This window comes from Balaenoptera ricei, chromosome 1 (genome assembly GCF_028023285.1).
Source record: "Balaenoptera ricei isolate mBalRic1 chromosome 1, mBalRic1.hap2, whole genome shotgun sequence".
NCBI classification, from domain to species: domain Eukaryota; kingdom Metazoa; phylum Chordata; class Mammalia; order Artiodactyla; family Balaenopteridae; genus Balaenoptera; species Balaenoptera ricei.
In genome coordinates, this window is record NC_082639.1 from 108,617,887 (window position 1) to 108,639,732 (window position 21,846).

The 21,846-nt window shown below is 40.3% G+C and overlaps 1 protein-coding gene across 3 annotated transcripts; it reads right to left on the reverse strand.

The window, feature by feature from the left end:
• Positions 1-1,545: 1,545 nt before the first annotated feature.
• ANP32E (acidic nuclear phosphoprotein 32 family member E) lies at positions 1,546-14,609 on the reverse strand. Of its 3 annotated transcripts, XM_059929955.1 has the most exons (7): positions 14,235-14,604; positions 11,235-11,384; positions 10,634-10,756; positions 9,063-9,228; positions 7,818-7,999; positions 2,598-2,652; positions 1,546-1,934 (listed from the first exon to the last, which is right to left on the reverse strand). In XM_059929955.1, exons 1-7 carry the CDS (start codon positions 14,286-14,288, stop codon positions 1,864-1,866), a joined length of 801 nt encoding a protein of 266 aa, XP_059785938.1. In that variant the 5' UTR covers positions 14,289-14,604; the 3' UTR covers positions 1,546-1,863. The 3 variants fall into 3 exon arrangements, with proteins under 3 accessions (XP_059785938.1, XP_059785945.1, XP_059785952.1); XM_059929962.1 differs by lacking the exon at positions 11,235-11,384 and having other exon boundaries at positions 14,235-14,609; XM_059929969.1 differs by lacking the exons at positions 1,546-1,934; positions 2,598-2,652; positions 9,063-9,228 and having other exon boundaries at positions 7,835-7,999; positions 14,235-14,609.
• Between the last annotated feature and the right edge of the window lie 7,237 nt (positions 14,610-21,846).

Below are 21,846 nucleotides of genomic sequence, written 5' to 3' on the forward strand. Positions count from 1 at the left end.
AGTCAATATATAGATTTAACTTTTAAAATAAGTATTTTATAATCTGGCATACTATGCAATGAGAACCCTTAACGGACTAAAACAGGGCATTATAATTGTTAAAAAGGAGTAAAATGTTAGCCTTTTGGAGATTCCAACCCCCCCACTAAACTTATCCCAACAGTTTTATTTCAGTCAGTTATGCAACTTTTTTAGTTTATCCACAAATAACTTTATCATTTTTTACTTTAAAACCCCGTCATACATTTTAAACCAAAAAAGAAGCAATACTATATTCAGTAATTTAAATGTGTCCCAGTACGAAAGTATAACTTCCATTAATTTGCTGATACTAACTTTTGAAAAACTTACAAATATTCAAAACAAAGGGGGAAAAATTTTTAGATAGCCAAAATTAAGAAAGCAATTGCCTTGAACATGGAGCCTCCACAACAAAAAAAGGAGATGTACTTGCCTACTCATAATATTATATTTAGTAGCTGTATAAGGAAACACACACTCACAGTTATCCCAAATATTTTTCTATTTTTAATGGACATCCACCTGAAACCAAATCTTAATTTTAATATTGATTTAGTTTCAAATATTTTTCCAACTGTCCAGTATATTTCAATTAAATGCTATATCTGGTAATGTTTTAAAACTATAGAAAGAATAATTAAAGGTTCTACTCAGGAAAATTAGAAATACTTTGCAGAGTGGTATCTAAATCATTTGGGAAGCTAATCTGATTTGAATGTCTCATTAATTATCAACAGGCAATTGTTCTGACTTTTGAGGAACACACATGCTGCTTCCAAGAGCCTCCTCTGCTTCTTTTCTTTCTTCATCCTCCTAATACAGTCTGTACATCTTGTCAAGAAAGAGATTTACAGTAAGCAGAGTCTGTTGCATAAAACTGTATTGATAATAATATTCGTATTTCAGAAAATACTCAATTTCTTTCACTTAGCTTGTTTAAAGCTAAGACAGGTCTGAAAAGGTGGTTGAGGTATAAGACAAAGTCATCTTGGGTATCCATAAGTTTTCCAACTCTTTTTTGAGAAGAGGGGAGTGAAACAAGAAAGGGAGGTGATCATAAAAGAAACACTGAGAGGAAAACGAAGAATGCACACTTAAAACAAAACAAAATAACAACCGTTGGCAGGTCATGATCTTCGACTTGAAGAAGAAAGGGCTCCCCTACATGTCTCTGAACTCAGTATAAGCAATTTTTCCTTGAAAACTAAAATCTTCTTAGTCACCTGGCTTAAAAGGTTTTAGAAGCCTTCACAAAAGCCATGAACTATATTGTTGAATAGAACCTTTACTATTCTGCTCCTACTTTCCAAGCTACTCATGTGACAAAAAAGCACCCAAATACCCTCAGCCAAAAAAAAAAAGTCACTGCCTTCAAACTAAAGATCTCTGGGTTGCCTCTAAAAAAATAACCAACTTATCATTCAAGAGACTATTTTCGTTCCAGATTCCAGCCAACTGTGATTTCAGTTAATTTATAAATAACTTTAAAACCCTATGAATGAAATGCACCATATTACGCCTGTGTAAAAGCAATCATGTTTTAATTATGCTAAAAATGACTAACACAGTGAGCTTTAATTAGAAAAATTAAGATTCTAAATAAATTGCTAGGGAATTTCACAATGGGGTCAATGAAAAATTTTCTCTACATACAATATGATCATTAACAGACTAGTTAATCTTATTTGGAATGGTAAGGCAAAAATAGTAAAACCACACTTTTCCTATAAAAAGTTACACATTATCTTCTGTAGGGATAGCTATCATACATGAAGAAACAAAGAAGATGTGATCACTCTATTGCACACCCAGGAACATTAGGGAATCTGGTCTTAGAATGATCTAGTCATCTTCTTCCTCTCCATCATCTTCAGCATCTCGTTTCCTCTTTTCCCCTCTAACACCTTCTTCTTCTGAAAGAGTAAAAGGAAAACTGTAAAATACTTAATTTTAACAAATGAATATTTGTTAAGCTACAGAATTTTGAATCTTAGTGAAAAGTTAATGGCGTAAGAAAATTATAGGTTGTTTCCCCTCTGCATTACTTTCAATTTCAGTATTGAAACAGCCTTAATAGACTTAGAAATCCATAAATAATGACAGCTTGCTATGCACCCTTGTGGCCAAATCATGAAGTACAGATCAAGAAACCAAGGGCTTGACATCATTGGAATTGTTAGTGAATTTTTAAATTTCTTGAAAAGCCTAGGTAAAGAGAAGCAGAGAGCAAATCTAAAACGGGCATTATCTGAAGGTCAACTGTTCTTCTCTTATAAATAAGGTTTCACCCCCTCCAAAATGAAAGGCCTTAAGAAAATAATAAATTGAGCTTACGGTTCCATTATCTCTTCATTACTGTTTAGAAAATAAATGTTACAAGCTGTTTTTTTATTTTAAATGGAATTAATGAATACCCTGAGAAAACTCCTCTTTAAAAAAGGTTTTACACCTTTCAAGGAATTCTATTATATGTTACCAGCATCAAAGAGATCAGTGATAATTTGAATTATAGACTCATTCTTTAAAATCCATGAATAATAGCTTTTTAGGATTTTTGAATGGCTAATGTAACTCACCCTCTTCTTCTTCTTCTTCCCCTTCTTCAACATAGTCATCATCATCTTCTTCATCCTTGAGATTCAAATATTCAGTTTGAATATGATGCAAATGAACTTATTTTCGAAACAGAAATAGACTCACAGACATAGAAAACAAACTTACGGTTACCAAAGGGGAAAGGGGGTGGCGGAGGGATAAATTAGGAGTTTGGGATTAGCAGATACAAACTACTATATATAAAATAGATAAACAACAAGGTCTTACTGTATAGCACAGGGAACTATATTCAATATCCCGCAATAAACCATAATGAAAAAGAATATGAAAAAGAGTATGTATATGTATACATATATATGTATAACTGAATCACTTTGCCATATACCAGAAACTAACACAACATTGTAAATCAACTATACTTCAATTAAAAGAAAAAAAATTCAGTTTGAGAATAAATAAGCCATGACGTGGGCTATTCACTGTTTGATAATAATACATTCCAACAGGAGCAAAAACTATGGTCATCCTGTGTTCTGACAACCTCTGCCTCACTTACAGAGGTCTTTTTAAAAACCCAACTAAATCTAGTTTCTTCGTGAAAACAAGTTATGTTTGAGACCAGAAATGTTCAAAAGAACTTTCTGCAACAATGGAAATGTTCTGTATCTGTGCTGTCCAATACAGTAACCACTAGCCACAGGTGGCTCCTGAGCATTTGAAATGTGACCAGTGCAAATAAGGAACTGAATTTTAATTTTATTTTACTTTAACTAAATAAACAAATGTGCATGGTGGCTAATGGACAGAGTAACTTTTGACTATTTCAAAGACACAGTCTTCTGTTTTATAGACTGAGGAAGGATCACCTGAATCTTAGCCTGAACACAGCTACACGTGTTGAATAAGTCACTTAATCTCTCTGGACCTTAGTTTTCCAATCAATGAAAGAAAGTATTCATATAGAAAGATCTCTAAGTTCCTTCTACATCTAAAAATCTATACATCAAAATAGCAAAAGTCAATAAAAATCACAATAAAACTTGATCTACAACTCCTGTGGAATGAGTTGTTCTGGATAGCTAAGATTTAAACATAGCTTTGAAACATCATAACCATTTTTTTTTTACTTTAGCCAACTGGGATAAAATCTCTAAAGTGCATTGCACACTTCTACCATTTTATGCTAAACCTAACAAATCTTTTTCTTGAATTGTCATAGTCACCATTGTGACCATGAGCAGTACGCTAATTAGTATACGCCAATTCTCTCAAAGCCTATTAATATACATAAGATGGTTTTCTCCTTTTTAAAATGACCCTGGCCTCTACTTTGAGTTGTATCTTCCCCTAGTTTTTATGCCTTCTCTTTTGCAGTTAGTTACTATTTCAATTTTAATCTGCTACGGATTCAGAAAATAGATCAACAAGCTTACCAGAGAACTGAATATAAAAGAGAAAACAGGATTAGAATAATGGCATGAATAATCTCCTACAAAGAAAATGTCTTTTCTTACGTATACCTTTTACAGTTACCGCCTTGTGCTTGGTTGTGTTCCAAACGGTTAAGTTCCAATATATGTTTGAAAAAATGGAATCAAGCTAGGGTCCCCCCTCCAACCCCAAAATAGTTTACTCCTTAAAAATAGTTTAAATGGCAAATGTTAAGAACTGCTGGGTAGTTAGGAAAAACTTGGACAACCCACACTTTTCAAAGTATCCACAGCTCTATTTGTGTCTAGAAATATTAAACAGAACCTATGTTTTCAGCATTTAGCTTAAAGCCCCTGAGAAACTAAACTGTATGACACTTATATCAGAAATCATTCTTATACAGTCAATTCAAACACTAAAACATTCCATACCAGAACACCCAAGCTGCCAGGAGCATAAGCAATAGATGGGGTAGCAAATAAACTAAGGAACTATAGTAAAAATCAGGAGAACGTGTGGGCTTACATTTAAAGAAGAAAAGAAAGGAAGAGAAGAGGGGTAGAGGAGAGAGGGGATGGAAGAGTGGGGAAAGAGAGAGGAAAAGAAGGAGAAAGAAAACGACATTTTAAACATTTCAAATCTGTAAGGAATGATAAATGAGGGTATTTAAATATTTATAATTTTTTAAAAGCCACTTGAAATACTAATCACATTTATTCATGATAATTTAGAAAAGCCCAAGTCTAAAAAGCAAATTACTTCTCTGGATTTTGTTTTAAACAAAACATGATTAATCAATTCATGTTTTTATGCCTTTTTAAAAAAATATCATCTATTAGATTACCAGAGACTTGCTCTGTAAGGATTATGGTCTTAGTTCCTAACTAGTGGGTAATAAAATGTTTCTTCATTTGTACTATGAATAGTGCAAGAACACCATAATTCCCAATTCTTCTAAAGCCCCCATCTCCATTTTTAATGAAGTATACTACACATACATAAGTCCTTCTTTATACATATTAATTCCTTACCTCTGAAGAGCAGCTGAAATAGAAATAATACTCAAACAAAACATAACTAATCAAATACCATTTCTACTTCCTTCTAATTTCTTTTTTAAATCTTATAGTCTCTGAAGTTTCTTTGGCTCTTAGCTTCTAAAAACAAGGCTTCGGGCTTCCCTGGTGGCGCAGTGGTTAAGAATCCGCCTGCCAATGCAGGGGACACGGGTTTGAGCCCTGGTCTGGGAAGATCCTACATGCCGCGGAGCAACTAAGCCCGTGTGCCACAACTACTGAGTCCGCATTCTAGAGCCCGTGCTCCGCAACAAAGAGTAGCCCCTGCTCGCCGCAACTAGAGAAAGCCAGCGTGCAGCAACAAAGACCCAATGCAGCCAGAATACATAAAAATAAAATAAATAAATTTATTTTAAAAAATAAAAATAAAAACAAGACTTCATTTTAAAAAACATCCAAATTATCTCATCATGATTGAAAACTTCTGGTCCCAGCTACTTGGGTACCACATTGACTTAATGTTGTATGTATTATCTTAGAGATGTTTGCTCTATACTCCACCACATCATTTTTAGTTAATATTTCCCAGTACTCAATGGAATGATAAACATAAACATTTGCAGTTAGCTGAAGGTCATTTTTAAATGACTTAATACTATTTAAAGAAGAATTACTGGCAGAGAAAATAAAAAGTCAATTGCAGGGAATTCCCTGGTGGTCCAGTGGTTAGGACTCCATGCTTCCACTGCAGGGGGCATGGGTTCGATCCCCGGTCAGGGAACTAAGATCCCGCAAGCAGTGCAGCACAGCCAAACAAACAAACAAACAAAATAAAACAAAGTCAAACTGCAAAATAACAAGTCCATTACTTTACTAAGTAAATTAAAACTTAGGGGAAAAATATTCAAGTTGTATGCTGATGTAAACTGAATAGGTTGCCTTTCTCCCTGAATACTTAAAATACTTAAAAAGTTCTGTTCTTCACTATTGTAAAGCTAACTCACGAAAGCCCCAAACAAGTTTAAGTCCCATTTTTTCTACACTAGTTTCATATTTAAAATGGTATCAGAGGGCTTCCCTGGTGGCGCAGTGGTTGAGAATCTGCCTGCCAATGCAGGGGACACGGGTTCAATCCCTGGTCCGGGAAGATCCCACAGGCCGTGGAGCAACTAAGCCGGTGCGCCACAACTACTGAGCCTGTGCTCTAGAGCCTGTGAGCCACAACTACTGAGCCCGTGTGCTCTAGAGCCCGTGAGCCACAACTACTGAGCCCGCGTGCCGCAACTACTGAAGCCCGCACGCCTAGAGCCCGTGCTCCACAACAAGAGAAGCCACCGCAATGAGAAGCCCGTGCACCGCAACGAAGAGTAGCCCCCGCTCACCGCAACTAGAGAAAGACTGCGCGCAGCAAAGAAGACCCAACACTGCCAAAAATAAATAAATAAATAATAAAATAATTTTTTTTAAAAATGGTATCAGAGAAAAATCATCATTAATCGGTGATACTATCTAACTAATGTAAAAGTCATTAGGAGAACAAACAAAAATACAATTTCTAGTCTAAATAAGAGATGTTATTTTTAATAATAAATATTACTTTATGAATTATGAAAACAAAACTCAATAATTTAACATTAGAAGAAAATAACTTATCTAAACTCCCAGGGACTAAAGATCATTTGTTCAAGTCAACTGATTTCCTGTGAACCTACTATGTCCCAGTCAATGTACTGGATGCTGAGATAGTAAAATGAACAGCCCTCCCCTGAAGGAGCTATCTAGTAGGAAGTGGCCAAATAAACAAGTTTTTACAGAAGTGTCTACAGGCAACATACACCTAATCAAGGTTCAAAGGTAACAGAGGAAGGAGTGACTGTCTCTTAAAAATTACAGAAAGCTTCAATAATGAGGCAACGCCAGAGTTGAGTGTTTAAAGATAAGAATCACGAGGCATGATTTGAGTGGTAGTTACACAAGTATGTACATATATAAAATTTCATGGAGCTGTACATAAAATCAGTCCACTTTACATGCTTTAGTACATTTATGTTTACCTGAGAAAAAAGAAAGTAAAGTTCATTAGAAGGCATGGGTAGAAAGTCATTTCAGATGAGTAAACAATGTGTATACAGAAAGGCAATAATAGCTTCATGTGATGATTTAATTTGGTATTGAGGGAGATGAAGCTAGAGAAGGTAGCAGAGGCTAGATAATGAAGGGCCTTGTATGTCTTGGTGGCAACAGGGAAACATTAAAGGGTTTCAAGCAGGCTACTGATATGATCACATTTGCATGCAGACTACACAGGCAAGCACTATAGAGGATACAACAAAGTGGTGACGCTGTTCTCAAAGAGACCATTTAGAAAACTACTAGAAAAGCATAAGCAAGAAATAATTAGGGGAAAGGAAAGTTTTCATGAGTGCCTATAACGTGCCAGCAACTAGATACTTTACACATATTAGTTTGTTAAATCCTTAACGACCCTATGAAGTTGGTATAATCTCAGTTTTATAAATGCAGAAACTGAGGCTCAGAAACATTTGTAAAATGTTTCCACTATCCCAGGCTGCTGAGGGAAGAACGGATTTGAAAGCTATCTAGGAGGTAAAATCATAGGGTTTATGATTATCTGGATATAATATGAACTGGGGGGCAGTGGGAAAAAAGACAGGCAGACACACACACACAAGTTAGAAACAACTCTCAGATTTCTACACAACTTACTTTTTATATTACTTAACCCTATGCCTAAATAGTTAATTTTCAGTGCACATAAGAAGGTCTATTCACCTGAATTTCTTCTTTCATTAAGTATGACAGGCCCACCTCCTCTTCTCCCTCTCCCAGTTCTGAGCCTGCTTCATCTTCATCCTCATCCTCATCCTCATCCTCCTCTTCTTCTTCCTCTTCCTCATATCCTTCAGGTGGACCAGCTTCATCTTCCTCTTCCTCTTCCTCATCTTCATCTCCATCTTTAAAAATATTTTAAAAGATAAGCAAATGTCTGGGCAAATGTTTTTGCCTTGGCCCCTCAAACTCATAAGCCAATGGGTAGAAAGTATCTCAGGGTGATTTTTTTTTTTTTTAAGATTTCTCTTTTATAACATCCCATTTACTGTTTGAGAAATATGGTGTCTAAATATTAAAATTTTCCCAACGTATAGATTTTTCATCAAAACATTACATGGACTAAAGTTTATTTTACTTCGTGGACACTTCAAAACCTGCCTGTCCATCATTCCATCATTTTATAACACTGTTTATCTATCAAATTTCTTCTTACATGTGAAAAACTTTTCAACCAGTAGTAACAGTGTCCCATTACTGACAACAGCTTTTCTGTCATCTGATCTATTAGTCACCCATTTATCCAAAAATGTATATTCAACTCTCTAGAGCATTTCCATCATCCACCCCCAAAAAAAAAAAAACATATCCATTAACAGTCACTCACCATCCTCTCCCGCAGCCCTGACAACCGTTAATCTACTTTCTGTCTCTACGAATTTGCCTCTTCTGGGCATTTCATATAAATGGTATCACACAATATGTGGCTTGAGTATGGCTTCTTTCACTTAGCAGAATGTTTTCAAGGTTCACACACTGTAGCATGTATCAGTACTTCAGTCATTTTTGTGGCTGAATAATATTCCATTGTATGGATCTATCACATTTTGTTTATTCACCAGTTGATAAACACTTGGGTTGTTTCTACTTTGTGACTTGTATGCATAATTATGTGACGAATGGTTCTTTATTTTTTTTAGTACTATTTTATAAGTTACCACTTTTACTGGGTGGTGGTTAAGTTTACACAAATATAAAATATCATGGAGCTTAATATTATAACAATCATTAAATTCCCCAAAGCTATCAGAAATCTGAACGAATACAGGACTAGGGCTATGAGTTTTTAAATTTTTGTCTTACTAACGTCTTTTTTTTCCCACACCTAAATACCCAGGCCCAATCTAATTTGCCAGCTAGAGTGGAGGCTATAACTGTGACACATTCATGCGTATTAAGAATGATTACCTTCATCATCCTCTTCTTCTGAGTCTGGTGCTTCATTATCCTCCTGGTCAAATCCATCTAAGTACGTGATTTGCTGTAGCAGTTCAAAAATACTTTCTCTATAATCTTCCAGGTTTGTGATCTCACAGTTAAACAAGTCAAGACTCTTCAAATTTTTAAGATTTTGCTGGAAAAGTAAAAAGTTAAAAATTACGTTCAAGATTTAAAATCTCATGTTATTTATTTATTTATTTATTTTTAATTTTATTTATTTATTTATGGCTGCGTTGGGTCTTCCTTTCTGTGAGAGGGCTTTCTCTAGTTGCGGCAAGTGGGGGCCACTCTTCATCGCGGTGCGCGAGCCTCTCACTATCGCGGCCTCTCTTGTTGCGGAGCACAGGCTCCAGACGGGCAGGCTCAGTAATTGTGGCTCACGGGCCTAGTTGCTCCGCGGCATGTGGGATCTTCCCAGACCAGGGCTCGAACCCGTGTCCCCTGCATTGGCAGGCAGATTCTCAACCACTGAGCCACCAGGGAAGCCCTATTTATTTTTAATTCATGAACATGTATATAACTTTAAATCAAGAGAATGATTTTTTGGATTTTTAGAATTTTATAATGAAGGGTTATTATATCAAGCACAGCTAATTCTTTTAATGAGGCCCTGGCACGTAAACTCCATGGGAGTAGGAACTTTGTTATGGTAACTGCTGTATCTCTAGCACCTGGCTTAGTGCCTTACTCATAGTATGCACTCAGTATACTTTGTTGACTGAATCTCTGCCTAAATAGGCAACAACAATAACATGGTTAGTTTAAATCCACAGTCAAGCTTATTTTCAACAATTTCAACCTCCTCCCAAGCTTTTTTTAAAAAATCAGAGCAACGATTTTCAGAGTTTCACTTCATCTCCTTTTCCTTCCCTCATATCAGGAAACAAAGGAGCAAATAAAAATAATCAAGAAGAACGAAAAAGGAATAGAATTTAAGAAAATATTGGAAATTTTAAAACCAGATATTCAGCTCCTGAAGTTGATGATAAAATAAATTTCTCACTGATTTAAAAATTTATCTGGGGCTTCCCTGGTGGCGCAGTGGTTAGGAATCCGCCTGCCAATGCAGGGGACACAGGTTCGAGCCCTGGTCTGGGAAGATCCCACATGCCGCGGAGCAACTAAGCCCGTGCGCCACAACTACTGAGCCTGTGCTCTAGAGCCTGCAAGCCACAACTACTGAGCCCCCTACAGCCTGTGCTCCGCAACAAGAGAAGCCACCGCAATGAGAAACCCACGCACCGCAGAGTAGCCCCCGCTCTCCGCAAGTAGAGAAAGCCCGTGCGCAGCAACAAAGACCCAATGCAGCCAAAAAAAATAAAATAAAATCGTAAAGTAAATAAATTTATTTTTAAAAAATTTATCTGAATGTTTTACTCCAAAGGAAAATAAAGCAGTATCATCTAGATCACAACATATAAGAAATTCAGAAGTTTCAAAAGAGTGACATAAATACAAGTCAGTAAGATAAAATTCAAGCAAATCTCAGAAAAATTCAACCAAAAATAGCAAGTCCAGAGACAAACCTTTCCACTTACCAGAGCTTCTACTGTACTGAGATCTTTGATTTTGTTTCCACTCAAATTGAGGTAGGTAAGGTTTGGACATTTCTCTGCCAGGACTTCCAAGCCTCCAGAAATTATATTGTCACTAAGTTCCAACTACATATTCAACATGGGGAGAAAACAAAGAATGGTGAAGGCTTAGGACAAATCAAAGATTTCTCAAATGTATCAATTTAAAGAAAACAATTGTCATTCTCTCTGGCTTCAAGGGACTGTCACAGTCTTTAATTTCCAAAATCCCACCTATGACTGCCAAATAAAATATTAGAATCTCTATATAACAGACTTCTAACTCAGGTTTGGTTCCAGTTGTATAATAGTTGGATTTTATGTTTCAAAGAAAAACATTTGGTAGATGTTAAATTCATGCCATAAGCGATTTCATTAGTCAATTTAAATTTCCAAAAGTAATATGACAGCTGATTTCAAAATCCTACATAACCCGTTTTCTTACCTCTAGAAACTTAGAACCTTCTAATTAAAAGGCAGAATGGTTGTTTCATTTGGGAAAAAAATATACATAATAGCCCACGGCATCAAAATCATGATGCTTTCACGCCTAGTGCCAGCTTACCTTTCGAAGTTTATTTAAGCTGGGCAGCCGGGCCAGTGAACTTAGTTCCACATTAGCCATACTCAGAAACTCTAGTTTTTTAAAAGTATCATTCAGGCCCTCAATTTCCCCATTGACACAGAGGCAATTATCAAGGACCAACTCTGTCACCTATAAGAGAGAATATGAATGATTCTTTAGTTTGCAGTCTGTTTCGCAAAAGACCTGGGTCCTGACACTCTGGAAATGTGAATATTAAAACCACCAACTCCCTCATATAGATCCTTTTCATTCTCCCCCCAAATTGACATACAGTCTTAAGTCATCATTATAAGTTAACTTTTTAAAATTTAAACTTGGACTAAGAAGTTCAATGCCTGCTTCAAATCACTAATAAAAAAATTTTAATTGCATAAAAAATAAGACTTTGAAAAAGGTCCCATGTGAAAATAGTTTCTGACCCTCATGAAAAAGACCCTCAACATCAGGGCATATACTTATGCATGAGGGGATACCAAGGCTACTGAGAAAGGATTTAAGTGAGTCCTAAAACAGCAGGGAGAAGAAAGGAAATTGTTTTATTCACTTTTTCAGATTAAACCCCCTTATTTTGGTTGATAAATGTCACTATAACTCAAAAATATCTTGTTACCCTTCATGAAGAAATGTTAGAAAGCTCCTTCTGAGACAGCCCAGCGTTCAGATGTTATTTGTTCTAATATCGAGGCGAAACAATATCACCCAGAACAACACATCCTTGACAAAATGTTATTTTTCCCTGCCACCCTGGTAGAATTTTTGTGACTTCTCCCCAGTCTTGGGAAGGGGGTGCTGGATCCTCTCTTAGGTCAGAGTTGTAACAAAACTTCCTGGTGTGGGCCTAAATGGACTTAATCTTATGAGGGAGGCAGGAAACCCTGGCTCTCCATTCTCAATGCAAAAATATGTTTGAGGTATTTTGAGAAATAAAAATTAGCAACAAGGAATGCTACCTTCTCTATTTGAACATGACATAATTATTTCAGGAAGCAAAGAAGGCATCATAATCTGTTTAGAGAGGAGGAAGCCAAGGCCCAGAAGGTAAAGAATGACTGCCTAGGGTCAGTCACAGTATGTGGCGGAGCTGTGCCTCCACTGTAAGTCTTCTGACTCCTAGTCTAGCTGAGTGGAGGAGAGAGGGCCACTAGGTTTGGTGTCAGAAAACCAGTTCTTCCACTTGAGTAAGTAACTTCACTGCCCTGAGACTCCGTTTGCTAATTTGGAGTCTACAACAATACCATCCACCTTACAAGTCTGTCGGAAGGAGGAAACAACAAACAGGAGAAGCGCTTCGTAAACTGTAAAGGACTATACAAATAGGAGACCGTTATTACACCACAGGGGAAGGAGGAGAGGCTGCAAAAAGGCAACATCCGGCACTCCCCAAAACTGGCAAGGAAATTACTAGGGATAGGATAGGTATAAGAATGGGGAAGGAGGGGCAAACCCACTTTTCCAACCCAAGACATAAAAGAGTATTCGAAATGTGTGCTTCTTCGAGACAGCATTTTAACTTTGATTTTGTTTGTTTTTTCCTTAAGCCCCTAAAGACTAGGCCCTAGGAAACTTCAAGTTATCTGTGGGATGATAGTACTGACTGTTTCCTCCTCCCTGCTATCTACCAATTTCAGCGAAACAGAGACTTTTTTAAAAGTACATAAAGACCTTGGATTCCCACCCTTCACGCCGCCACAGCCCACCGAACAAACCCTACTCATCCTCCACGCTGGTATGCACAAGCACCACCTCCACCCCTGCTGGAAAAAAATTATATCCCTTATATTGCAATTCTGGAGTTTATTTCAGAGGCCGCAATTAGCAAGACCCTATAGACATTTTCCTCTGCGACCAGAAATGCGAGGTTCCTCGTTGGCCATGGGCCCCGCTCTCGCGACCCGCCGCTCCGACCGACGGGAAACCCCACAAGGGGCGGGGACTCCGCAAGGAAAAAGGGGGTCGCCTCCCAGCCCGCGTTCCCCTAGCGACTCCGGCCCGGGCGGGGAGAGCTGGGTGAAGCCGAGGAGGCGCCCGCGAAAAGGAGGCGGAAACGCCTCCCGCCCGACCCCCGAAAAGTTGACCACGACCCCGCCTCACGTGGCCCCTCCCAACCCCGTCTCTTTAACTAAGGCGACAGCAGCGAGAGCGCATCATTTAGTTCCGCCGAGCCCATCTTGAAAACACGAAACTTCTACGACCCATTTGTTGAGTTTTGTGAAACGGTCTCCAGGGATCAAAATTGGAGTTGCAGCCACCACGATACGACACGCCGAATTTCGTTACACCGCGGGGGGACGAAGGGGATAAAGCCTCGTGTCCTCTCCCCACCTCCGGTCACTGCGACGAGTCCCAAAACTTACCCGCGGCCGAAGAACGGGCCGCTGACCCAGATTCCGCCTGGCGGCGGGCGGCGCGCGCCGCTTCCCGGGGGAGTGGGCGCCGCCAGCAGTGGGCCGTCCGCGGACTCCGCGAGCGACCCCAGCCCGCGCCCGGCGCGACGTCGTCCAACGCCCAGGGGACTCGAGGCCGGAGACGCCCCCCAGCCCAAAAAAAAGAGTTGGCAGCACTGCAGAAAAGTTGGACTAACTTCTCAGGCGACGATGGCTGCGGCAGAGGCGAGTGGGACTGGGGGATCGCGCCCACGCCGCCGGCCCCAAGGAGCTGGAACGTGAGGAACGAAGCGGCCGAGCGGCCCCCAACACCCCGCTTCCCGCCTCCACGAGGCCAGGACGCCTGACTCGAGGAGAGGAGAAGGGGCTAAGCCCCCAAGCACACACAAAAACGCCCCTAGAAACTTAAACCCTTCGCCATTTTAAGTAAAAGATTTTAATGATTTAAAAGTTAAAATTAAATATTTTCCCCCAGTCCTACCCCCAGATGGGGGTTAATTCATTACCCCGCCCCACACACCCACCAGGACCCCCAGAAACCCGATCCTCCGAATACAGGGCTGGTGAGGAAGGGGAGGGGGCTGAGTCATCTCACCTCCTCCGGGGCTCTGTCCCTTAACTCCAGGTTAATCCTCTTCTTCATCTCCATGTCCTCCTCCTGCTCTTCTGCTACTACTCTCCTCCCTTACCTTTTCCTGCCTTTCCCACTACCCCCAACCCTAAAATTTTAAAAGATTTGGAAATGAATGAAAAGAAACGCAAATATAAACGCCCACCACCACCACCAGATAGGTGTGGGGGAGAAAGAAGGGAATAGCAAATGGAGTCCAAGGAGTTGGGACTCTAACTCAGCTGCCCCCACCTCCTTGTCCACACACTCGCGCGCGCACTCACACGCACACACATACACACACCCGCAGTTCCTTCCCCTTCAATGGCTGCTCGGAGACTGAGCCTCCATGACACGGCACCGCCAACCCCCTGGCCTACACTCCACCCACCTCCCGAATGTATTGGTTGATTCTTCAGCATCTCACTACTCCACTGGGTTACATAAATGTCTATCAGTCTTTAGGGTGGACCTGAGCCAGAAACACTGTGCCTATTGGCTACGACCAAGCGCGCAGTTAACTCCGATAGGTCCAGGAAGGTGTTCGTCCCGGGGAAATGATTTTGAATCCCAATAGCCCCCCTCCTTTTCTTTGTGTGATTGGCGCGCTTTCCCTAGGCGATCGGACGGTTTTGAAGCCTGTCGGGTTTCTTTTTGTTTTTGTTTTGCCTGTTTTTAGTGTTAAAGGAAGGAAGAAAGCATCCTTCTTACGTGTGGAAGTTGCGAGACAGATAATTTAGCACACGGCACCCACCCGCTCTTGGCGGTTTTAAAGCACAGCTCCTGCTTTGCAGCCAAAGTGTACAGCAACGTGCACATCACATAAAAAGGACGCCTTCGTGGCACTGTCCTGCCGGAGATAGGCTTCTGGTGCAGAACCAGAGCAGGGATAAAGATGGTAGTTTAACTTCCAGCAGGAAGGACTGAACGATTTTGAAAGCAGTTGGGTGAGGTATAAGTTAGGCACCTTTAAATAAAACTACCCTGGAGGAATTGTTACTGAGGTAATTGTTGCTGTAATAAACACTAAGACGTTGGAGGGAAAACAGTGCTGGCCTAACGAAAATCAGACATCAACGCGCATAGAAATGGTACTGCAATGCCTCTCCTTTCTAAAATCCCTTTGGTTGGTTTCCATGGAAATCTGTAGTTTAAATGTGCTTTTGAAAGTCTGTCAATGTGGAATATAAAAGAGGTGTAAGAATGATTTTTAAAAATTTTGTCTTGAGAGTCTAGTTTTTCTTAGGTCTTGCTTAAATTCTGTCTTTTCCATTCCCTTCTACCTTTCTCAGGATAAATACCCAAAGAAATTCCAGATGATTTGGGGAAGAAAGTGGGTGACTTAGTACAACCTCTCCCAGAGCTGAGTGTTTTATTTGCTATTTTTCCAGTTTCTCAAGTTAGAGACCTTAGGGTTTCCTAACAGATTTCTAACCACTCCACATCACCCCTCCTCCCATACCGAGACACACAGCTCCTCAAATAGGCTTACATTTAAAATGTAAATATCTGGTATTTGGCATGTTAAGTACTTTAAAGGAAAACAAAATAGTGATTGTCTTTTCCTTGCCAAGTGTTTCCTTTGAATTCCCTGAAAAGAAAATTTTATGAAGATGAAAAAGCGGGAGAGGGAGAGCTTTTGGTATAAAATGACATGGCGGGGGGGTGGGGGGGCAGGTATTTGGAGTTAGTTTAGTTTGTTTGTTTGTTTGTTTGTTTGAATACAGGCCAAAGGAAGCCAAGATGATATAAAACTGAACCAAAATGAACTGAGGAAAAGTTCAAGGAAGAGTTTAAAAAACAAGAGAAGGAAAAAAGGGGTACAAAGAAACCTGGAAGCACATTTTAGTACCAGCTTAGGAAGAAGTCCTGTGTTCTGATCCCACTAGCCATTGCAGAGTCTGGAATTCTGGAATGGAATCTCAGAGAGAGTTCAGGGAGGGAGATTCAGATTTGGGAGTCATCCACATATGAGTGATAGTTGAGGGCATTAGAACAAAATAAGATGTCCACAGAGAATGTATATAAGAAGACTTATCAGGCAAAGGAGAGCAAAACATGGTTGAGGGGAAAGAGGAGAGAGAAGTTAAGTTGTCTACCATAGTTGTCAAAGAAATTGAGGAGCAGGTAGAAAAGGAGGTGAATTTGTGGAAAAAAATGTATGGAAGCCAAAGAATTTCAAGGGAGAGATGATTTGGGGAGTTAAATGGTAGGGCTTTTGTAACAGAACATAGTAGACAGAATGGGAGAGTGGGCTAGAAATAATGAATGTGAGGAAAGGCCATGAATTCATTTCACCACTGGATAGTAACTGCACAAAGTACACCATAGTAAGCATAGACAGGGATCCACGAAAGTGGGCCTTACCCCCCATACCCATTGTCCCCACCCTCATATCATCTCTTATCTCCATTACCTCAATACCCTGAAACTTTCTAGTCTTAATCAAGAAGCCAGGATAAATAAGATGCAGGGGAATAAAAATTCCCCACAGGGCTAGTACACAGAAAGAAAGGTGCCCGGGAAGGGGCTGGATGAAGAAGAATACTACTAGGCTAGCAGACAGGTGTATGGAGCTAAATGAAGGATAAAAGAATGAAATACAGTCAGACATGGAAACAACCTAAATGTCCATTACTGATGAATGGATAAAGAAGATGTAGTGTGTATGTGTATGTATGTGTGTGTGTGTATGTATATATATATATATATATATATATATATATATATATATATACCATAAAAAAATGAAATAATGCCATTTGTAGCTACATGGCTGGACCTAGAGATTATCATACTAAGTGAAGTAAGTCATAAAGAAAAAGACAAATACCATTTGATATCACTTATATGTGGATGCTAAAATATGACACAAATGAACTTATCTATGACACAGAAACAAACTCGCAGACATAGAGAACAGACTTGTGGTTGCCAAGGGGGAGGGATGGATTGGGAGTTTGGGACTAGCAGATGCAAACTATTATATATAGAATGAATACACAACAAGGTCCTATTGTATAGCACAGGGAACTATATTCAATGTCCTATAATAAACCATAATGGAAAAGAATATATATATAGGGACTTCCCTAGTGGCTCAGTGGTTAAGACACCACGCTCCCAATGCAGGGAGCCGGAGTTCGATGCCTGGTCAGGAAACTAGATCTCACAGGCATGCCGCAACTAAGAGTTCGCATGCCACAAATAAAGAGGCTGTGAGCCGCAACTAAGGAGCCTGCCTGCCACAACTAAGACCTGGCGCAACCAAATAAATAAATAAATAAATAAAAGAATATATACATATATGTATATAACTGAATCACTTTGCTGTACAGCAGAAACTAACACAACATTGTAAATCAACCATACTTTAATTTTTTAAAATTTGTTTAAATTAAAAAAAAAAGAAATAGAGTCAGGAAAAAGGCCAAACTCGTGAAGTAAAACATGTTTTAAGCTGAAGTAATGAGGCAGGGTTTAAATGGTAGAATAAAGAGTGAGGTTAAGGATTCAGGAGCAAAGGAGCGAGGAGTGGAATGAATGAGAGGACGGTTCAGAACATTCCTTTAATGAACCAATAAGAAGCATGCATCAGGATATTATTAACTCAACATCTTTAATGTTCAAAAACTAATCTTCTGCTGCCGAATATCTTCTGTTGCCTCTCCAGATCCACTCTTCACCCTTCTCCACCCTGCTCTGCTACCCAAAACCCACATGAACTGCATCAAGTCCTATGACTTCCTGCATTTGGTCCATGGGGGAGGGGCACTGACAGGAAATCGGAAGTCTGCAGGAGACTGAGGTTGGAGTATTTTTTCCCCAACTGCCTCTGTGTCAGGTGGGTACAAGAGCACCAACTCCTTCTACTGAAAGCCACAGATCTGTTTGGGGCTATAGCCAGCACTGTGATGCACCACCCAGATTTTCCTTCAGGAACGAGGACTTATTCCATAGTACTGGGAGTACTGCCGGAAGATGACCTTCAGCTGTCAGTACTTGTAGGGGTTGCCTCAGCTGAAGAAAGTTGCCTTGCCCAAGGTTATACCTCCTTCTGGGGGCATCCTACATCCAGTGAGTGATCAACACTGAGGTATAAAGACCCAGCCAGCCCTTTTGCCCTGACTTAAACAAACTCAAGACTCATTCATCCCAGCTCTAGAGCACCCCCAGGGGTTGACTGAGGCCTTTGTTGGACTGCATTGCCATTCAGTTTCTCCCACAGCTTAATCCTGCTTCCTTCTCCTCCCTTCCACAGGTATTGGTCCCAAGAGCATTCCCTGGTAAATATCCTGAATGCTATTTCCATCTCACAGTTGAGTTCCTAGGGAACCAAACATGTGACAGAGCCCCTCTCCACATAGCTACCCTCTGAGAAAGCCCAAACTGACCTATGGGAGAAACTACATGGAGAAGCCTCCAGCCTACATGAAGAGGTGAGAGGTACCCAGCCAGCCCTCAGTTTCTCCAGGCCCCACTGTTTCCAGCTCCAGCCACTGTCTGATTGCAACCACATAAGAAATCCGGAGCCAGACCACCCAGCTGAACCCGTCCCCAATTCCTGTCCCACAAAAACCACGAGAGAGAATAAAATGATCATTAGAGGTTTAAAATGATCATTTAAACCTCTAAATTCGGAGTTGTTATACAGCAATAGTAACTTGAACAACCCCCTCGATCACATTTTTCTGATCAAGTCTCACTAGTGCCCTTTTGCTCTGTACTGGTGATAGTCATTCTACTCTTTTTAGTTTTGCTTATGCTGTTCTTCTACTTTAACCAAAATGATTTTTACCCCCTCTGAATCCTTAGGACTTATTAAATGTATTCAGTGTTTATCCTATGCTGCCTTGCAATGTCTCATAGGTGTTATCTAATTCAAGTTTGCCCAACCAGATTGGAATTTCCTAGAGAAAAACCAAGTCAGTAACTTGGCTTCCTCTGGCATCACTCACAGGCCTTAGCACAGTGCTGAGCACACAGTGGGTACTCAAGACATGTTCGGTAATTGATTATGTCTCAAATATCTCTGAGATGGTAGTTTAAATTCATACTTCCATTAGGAAATATAGAGTTTGGTTGATGCCTTCTTGAGGAATAAGTAATAGGAGTTAAGGATAACTTCAAACTTCTCTTCCTCTTAACTTTTTACCTTTCCCTTTTCCAAACTAGTTAATTTGCAGTCTCAAGACAAAACTAAGCTGGTGCCAGTGCATTTTCTCCAGAGTTCAGACTGATTTAGAACCATGAGAAATTTTTCCTACCCATACCTCTGAGAAATCCCAGAAACCATCCAACAGGGTCACTACTGCCCCTCTTGGCACCAGGATAGATGATCAATACTCAAAGAATATGAACAATCCTACAGGCTCATCGTGTTAATATTCTGTGCAAAGCTTCCAGGTCAACACCTGCCAAGGCAAAGTAAGTTGTTATGTTTGTATAGGATCTTAGAGTTAAGGGCTATATATCTCTATATCTATATCTATATCTATCTAAAATGAGCTACCTTTCCAAAGGAAAAAACCCTGAAGTTTATTACGGCTAAATGGTAGGGTAAATTGTCTCCAAAAATGGCCATGGACAATTTCTCCCACCCTGTGCATATATGGCACTCATCCCATCAAGAAGTGGAGTGTATTTGCCCTCCCATTGAATCTGGGATAGCCTTGTGATTTGCTTTAACCAATAGAATGTAGTGGAAATAACACTGTGCAAGTTCTGGGCCTAGCCCTTAAGAGGACAGGTATTTTCTGTTTTTCCTCTCATAGGGATCAGTTCTCAAATAAAGAAGTTCAACTAGGCTGCTGGAGAGAGAGGCCATATTTAGAGAGAGGCCCTAGAGGATGAGAGACTATAAAGAGAGAGAGAGCCCAGACATCCCCCAAGCTGTCCCAGCCACCCCAGTGGAGGCCCCAGCCATGTGAGTGAAGCCATCTTGGATCGTCCAGCCCTTGTCAAGCTGTCCCAGCCAACATCATGTGGAGTAGAGATGAGCCATTCTACCATGCCCTGCCCAAATTTCAGAATCTGAAGTAAATAAAGCATGGTTTTGGTTTTGGTTTTTTCCGGCCATGTCGCATGGCTTGCAGGATCTTAGTTCCCTGACCAGGGACTGAACTTGGGCCCAGCAGTGAAAGCACCAAGTCCTAACCACTGGACCACCAGGGAGTTCCCAGCAGGGTTGTTGTTGTGGGGTTTTTTTGCTTTTTTTGGTTTTTTTGGCTGTGTTGGGTCTTCGCTGCTGCGCGCAGGCTTTCTCCAGTTGCAGCGAGCGGGGGCTACTCTTCATTGCAGTGCGTGGTCTTCTCATTGCAGTGGCTTCTCATTTCAGAGCACGGGCTCTAGGCGCGTGGACTTCAGTAGTCACGGCATGCGGGCTCAGTAGTTGTGGCTTGTGGGCTCTAGAGCACAGGCTCAGTAGTTGTGGCGCACGGGCTTAGTTGCTCTGCGGCATGCGGGATCTTCCTGGACCAGGGATCGAACCCGTGTCCCCTGCACTGGCAAGCGGATTCTCAACCACTGCACCACCAGGGAAGCCCCACGGTTGTTGTTTTAAACTACTCAGTTTTGAGGTGATTTGTTAGCAATGGATAACAATAGCAAAACTAGGGATATACTCAAGGTCCTATGATTAGTGCTTTGTGAAGATGAATCTCAAACCCGGTTCCTCTGATCAAAGTTCACATCTTTTTCCGAGGGTGACCATTATAATCCTGTTTAATTCATGTGCACAAAATGTTTTGCTCCCTAAAATATTCTTACCCCCATTAATGCCCAAAATGCCACACATAGATGTTCAATCTTATGACCCCTGTTGAGATGTAAGCACTCCACGATAATTAATAAGTAAACTTAATTATTCTATTAAAACTTAGTTGAAGATATTTATCAGATTTTTTTTGAGAAAAGGTTTTGATTGGCACCATGAATACTATAAAATGATTGAACTGCCACACATTTTCCAGGTTTTTTCCAATCCCATTCTTTCTTTAATTTGAGAACCTTTTCTCTGTAGGGATTTTCAGTGAGTGGCGAAGAGGGAAGCATACCATTACAATAAACTCTTGATTTTTGCAGTAAGAATACCAAATTCTATGAAATATCTGCGAAAGGTTAAAATTCTAGGTTGATATTCCCCAGTTTGAGTCACCTCTTTATATGCTAAGGGAGTACAAACCAGTTTTAACATTAGTCAAAGTAAAACAAAATTGGGAGAGTAAGTCTCCTAGAAATAAATCTATATTGCAATATCAAATAGAAATGACTTAGAGATTTTGCACTCTAAGAATTATTGCATCATTGCATTTCTCCAGTAGCACAGATAATAGTTACCTTAAAAGAAATGTGTAACCTTGATAACAAGGTAACTTTCAAAAAATAACTTGAGGGCTTCCTTGGTGGCGCAGTGGTTGAGAATTTGCCTGCCAATTCAGGGGACACGGGTTCGAGCCCTGGTCTGGGAAGATCCCACGTGCCGCGGAGCAACTAGGCCCGTGAGCCACAACTACTGAGCCTGTGCGTCTGGAGCCTGTGCTCCGCAGCAAGAGAGGCCGCGATAATGAGAGGCCCGCGCACCGCGATGAAGAGTGGC

What these genes read in the sequence shown, in the direction of transcription:
- ANP32E (XM_059929955.1), bottom strand. Translation starts at nt 14,288, where the DNA reads ATGGAGATGAAGAAGAGGATTAACCTGGAGTTAAGGGACAGAGCCCCG. An exon ending in GCTTAAATAAACTTCGAAAG is followed by an intron (nt 10,757 to 11,234) that starts GTAAGCTGGCAC and finishes TTGAATATGTAG; the next exon opens with TTGGAACTTAGTGACAATAT. An exon ending in GGAAGAAGAAGAAGAAGAGG is followed by an intron (nt 1,935 to 2,597) that starts GTGAGTTACATT and finishes TTACTCTTTCAG; the next exon opens with AAGAAGAAGGTGTTAGAGGG.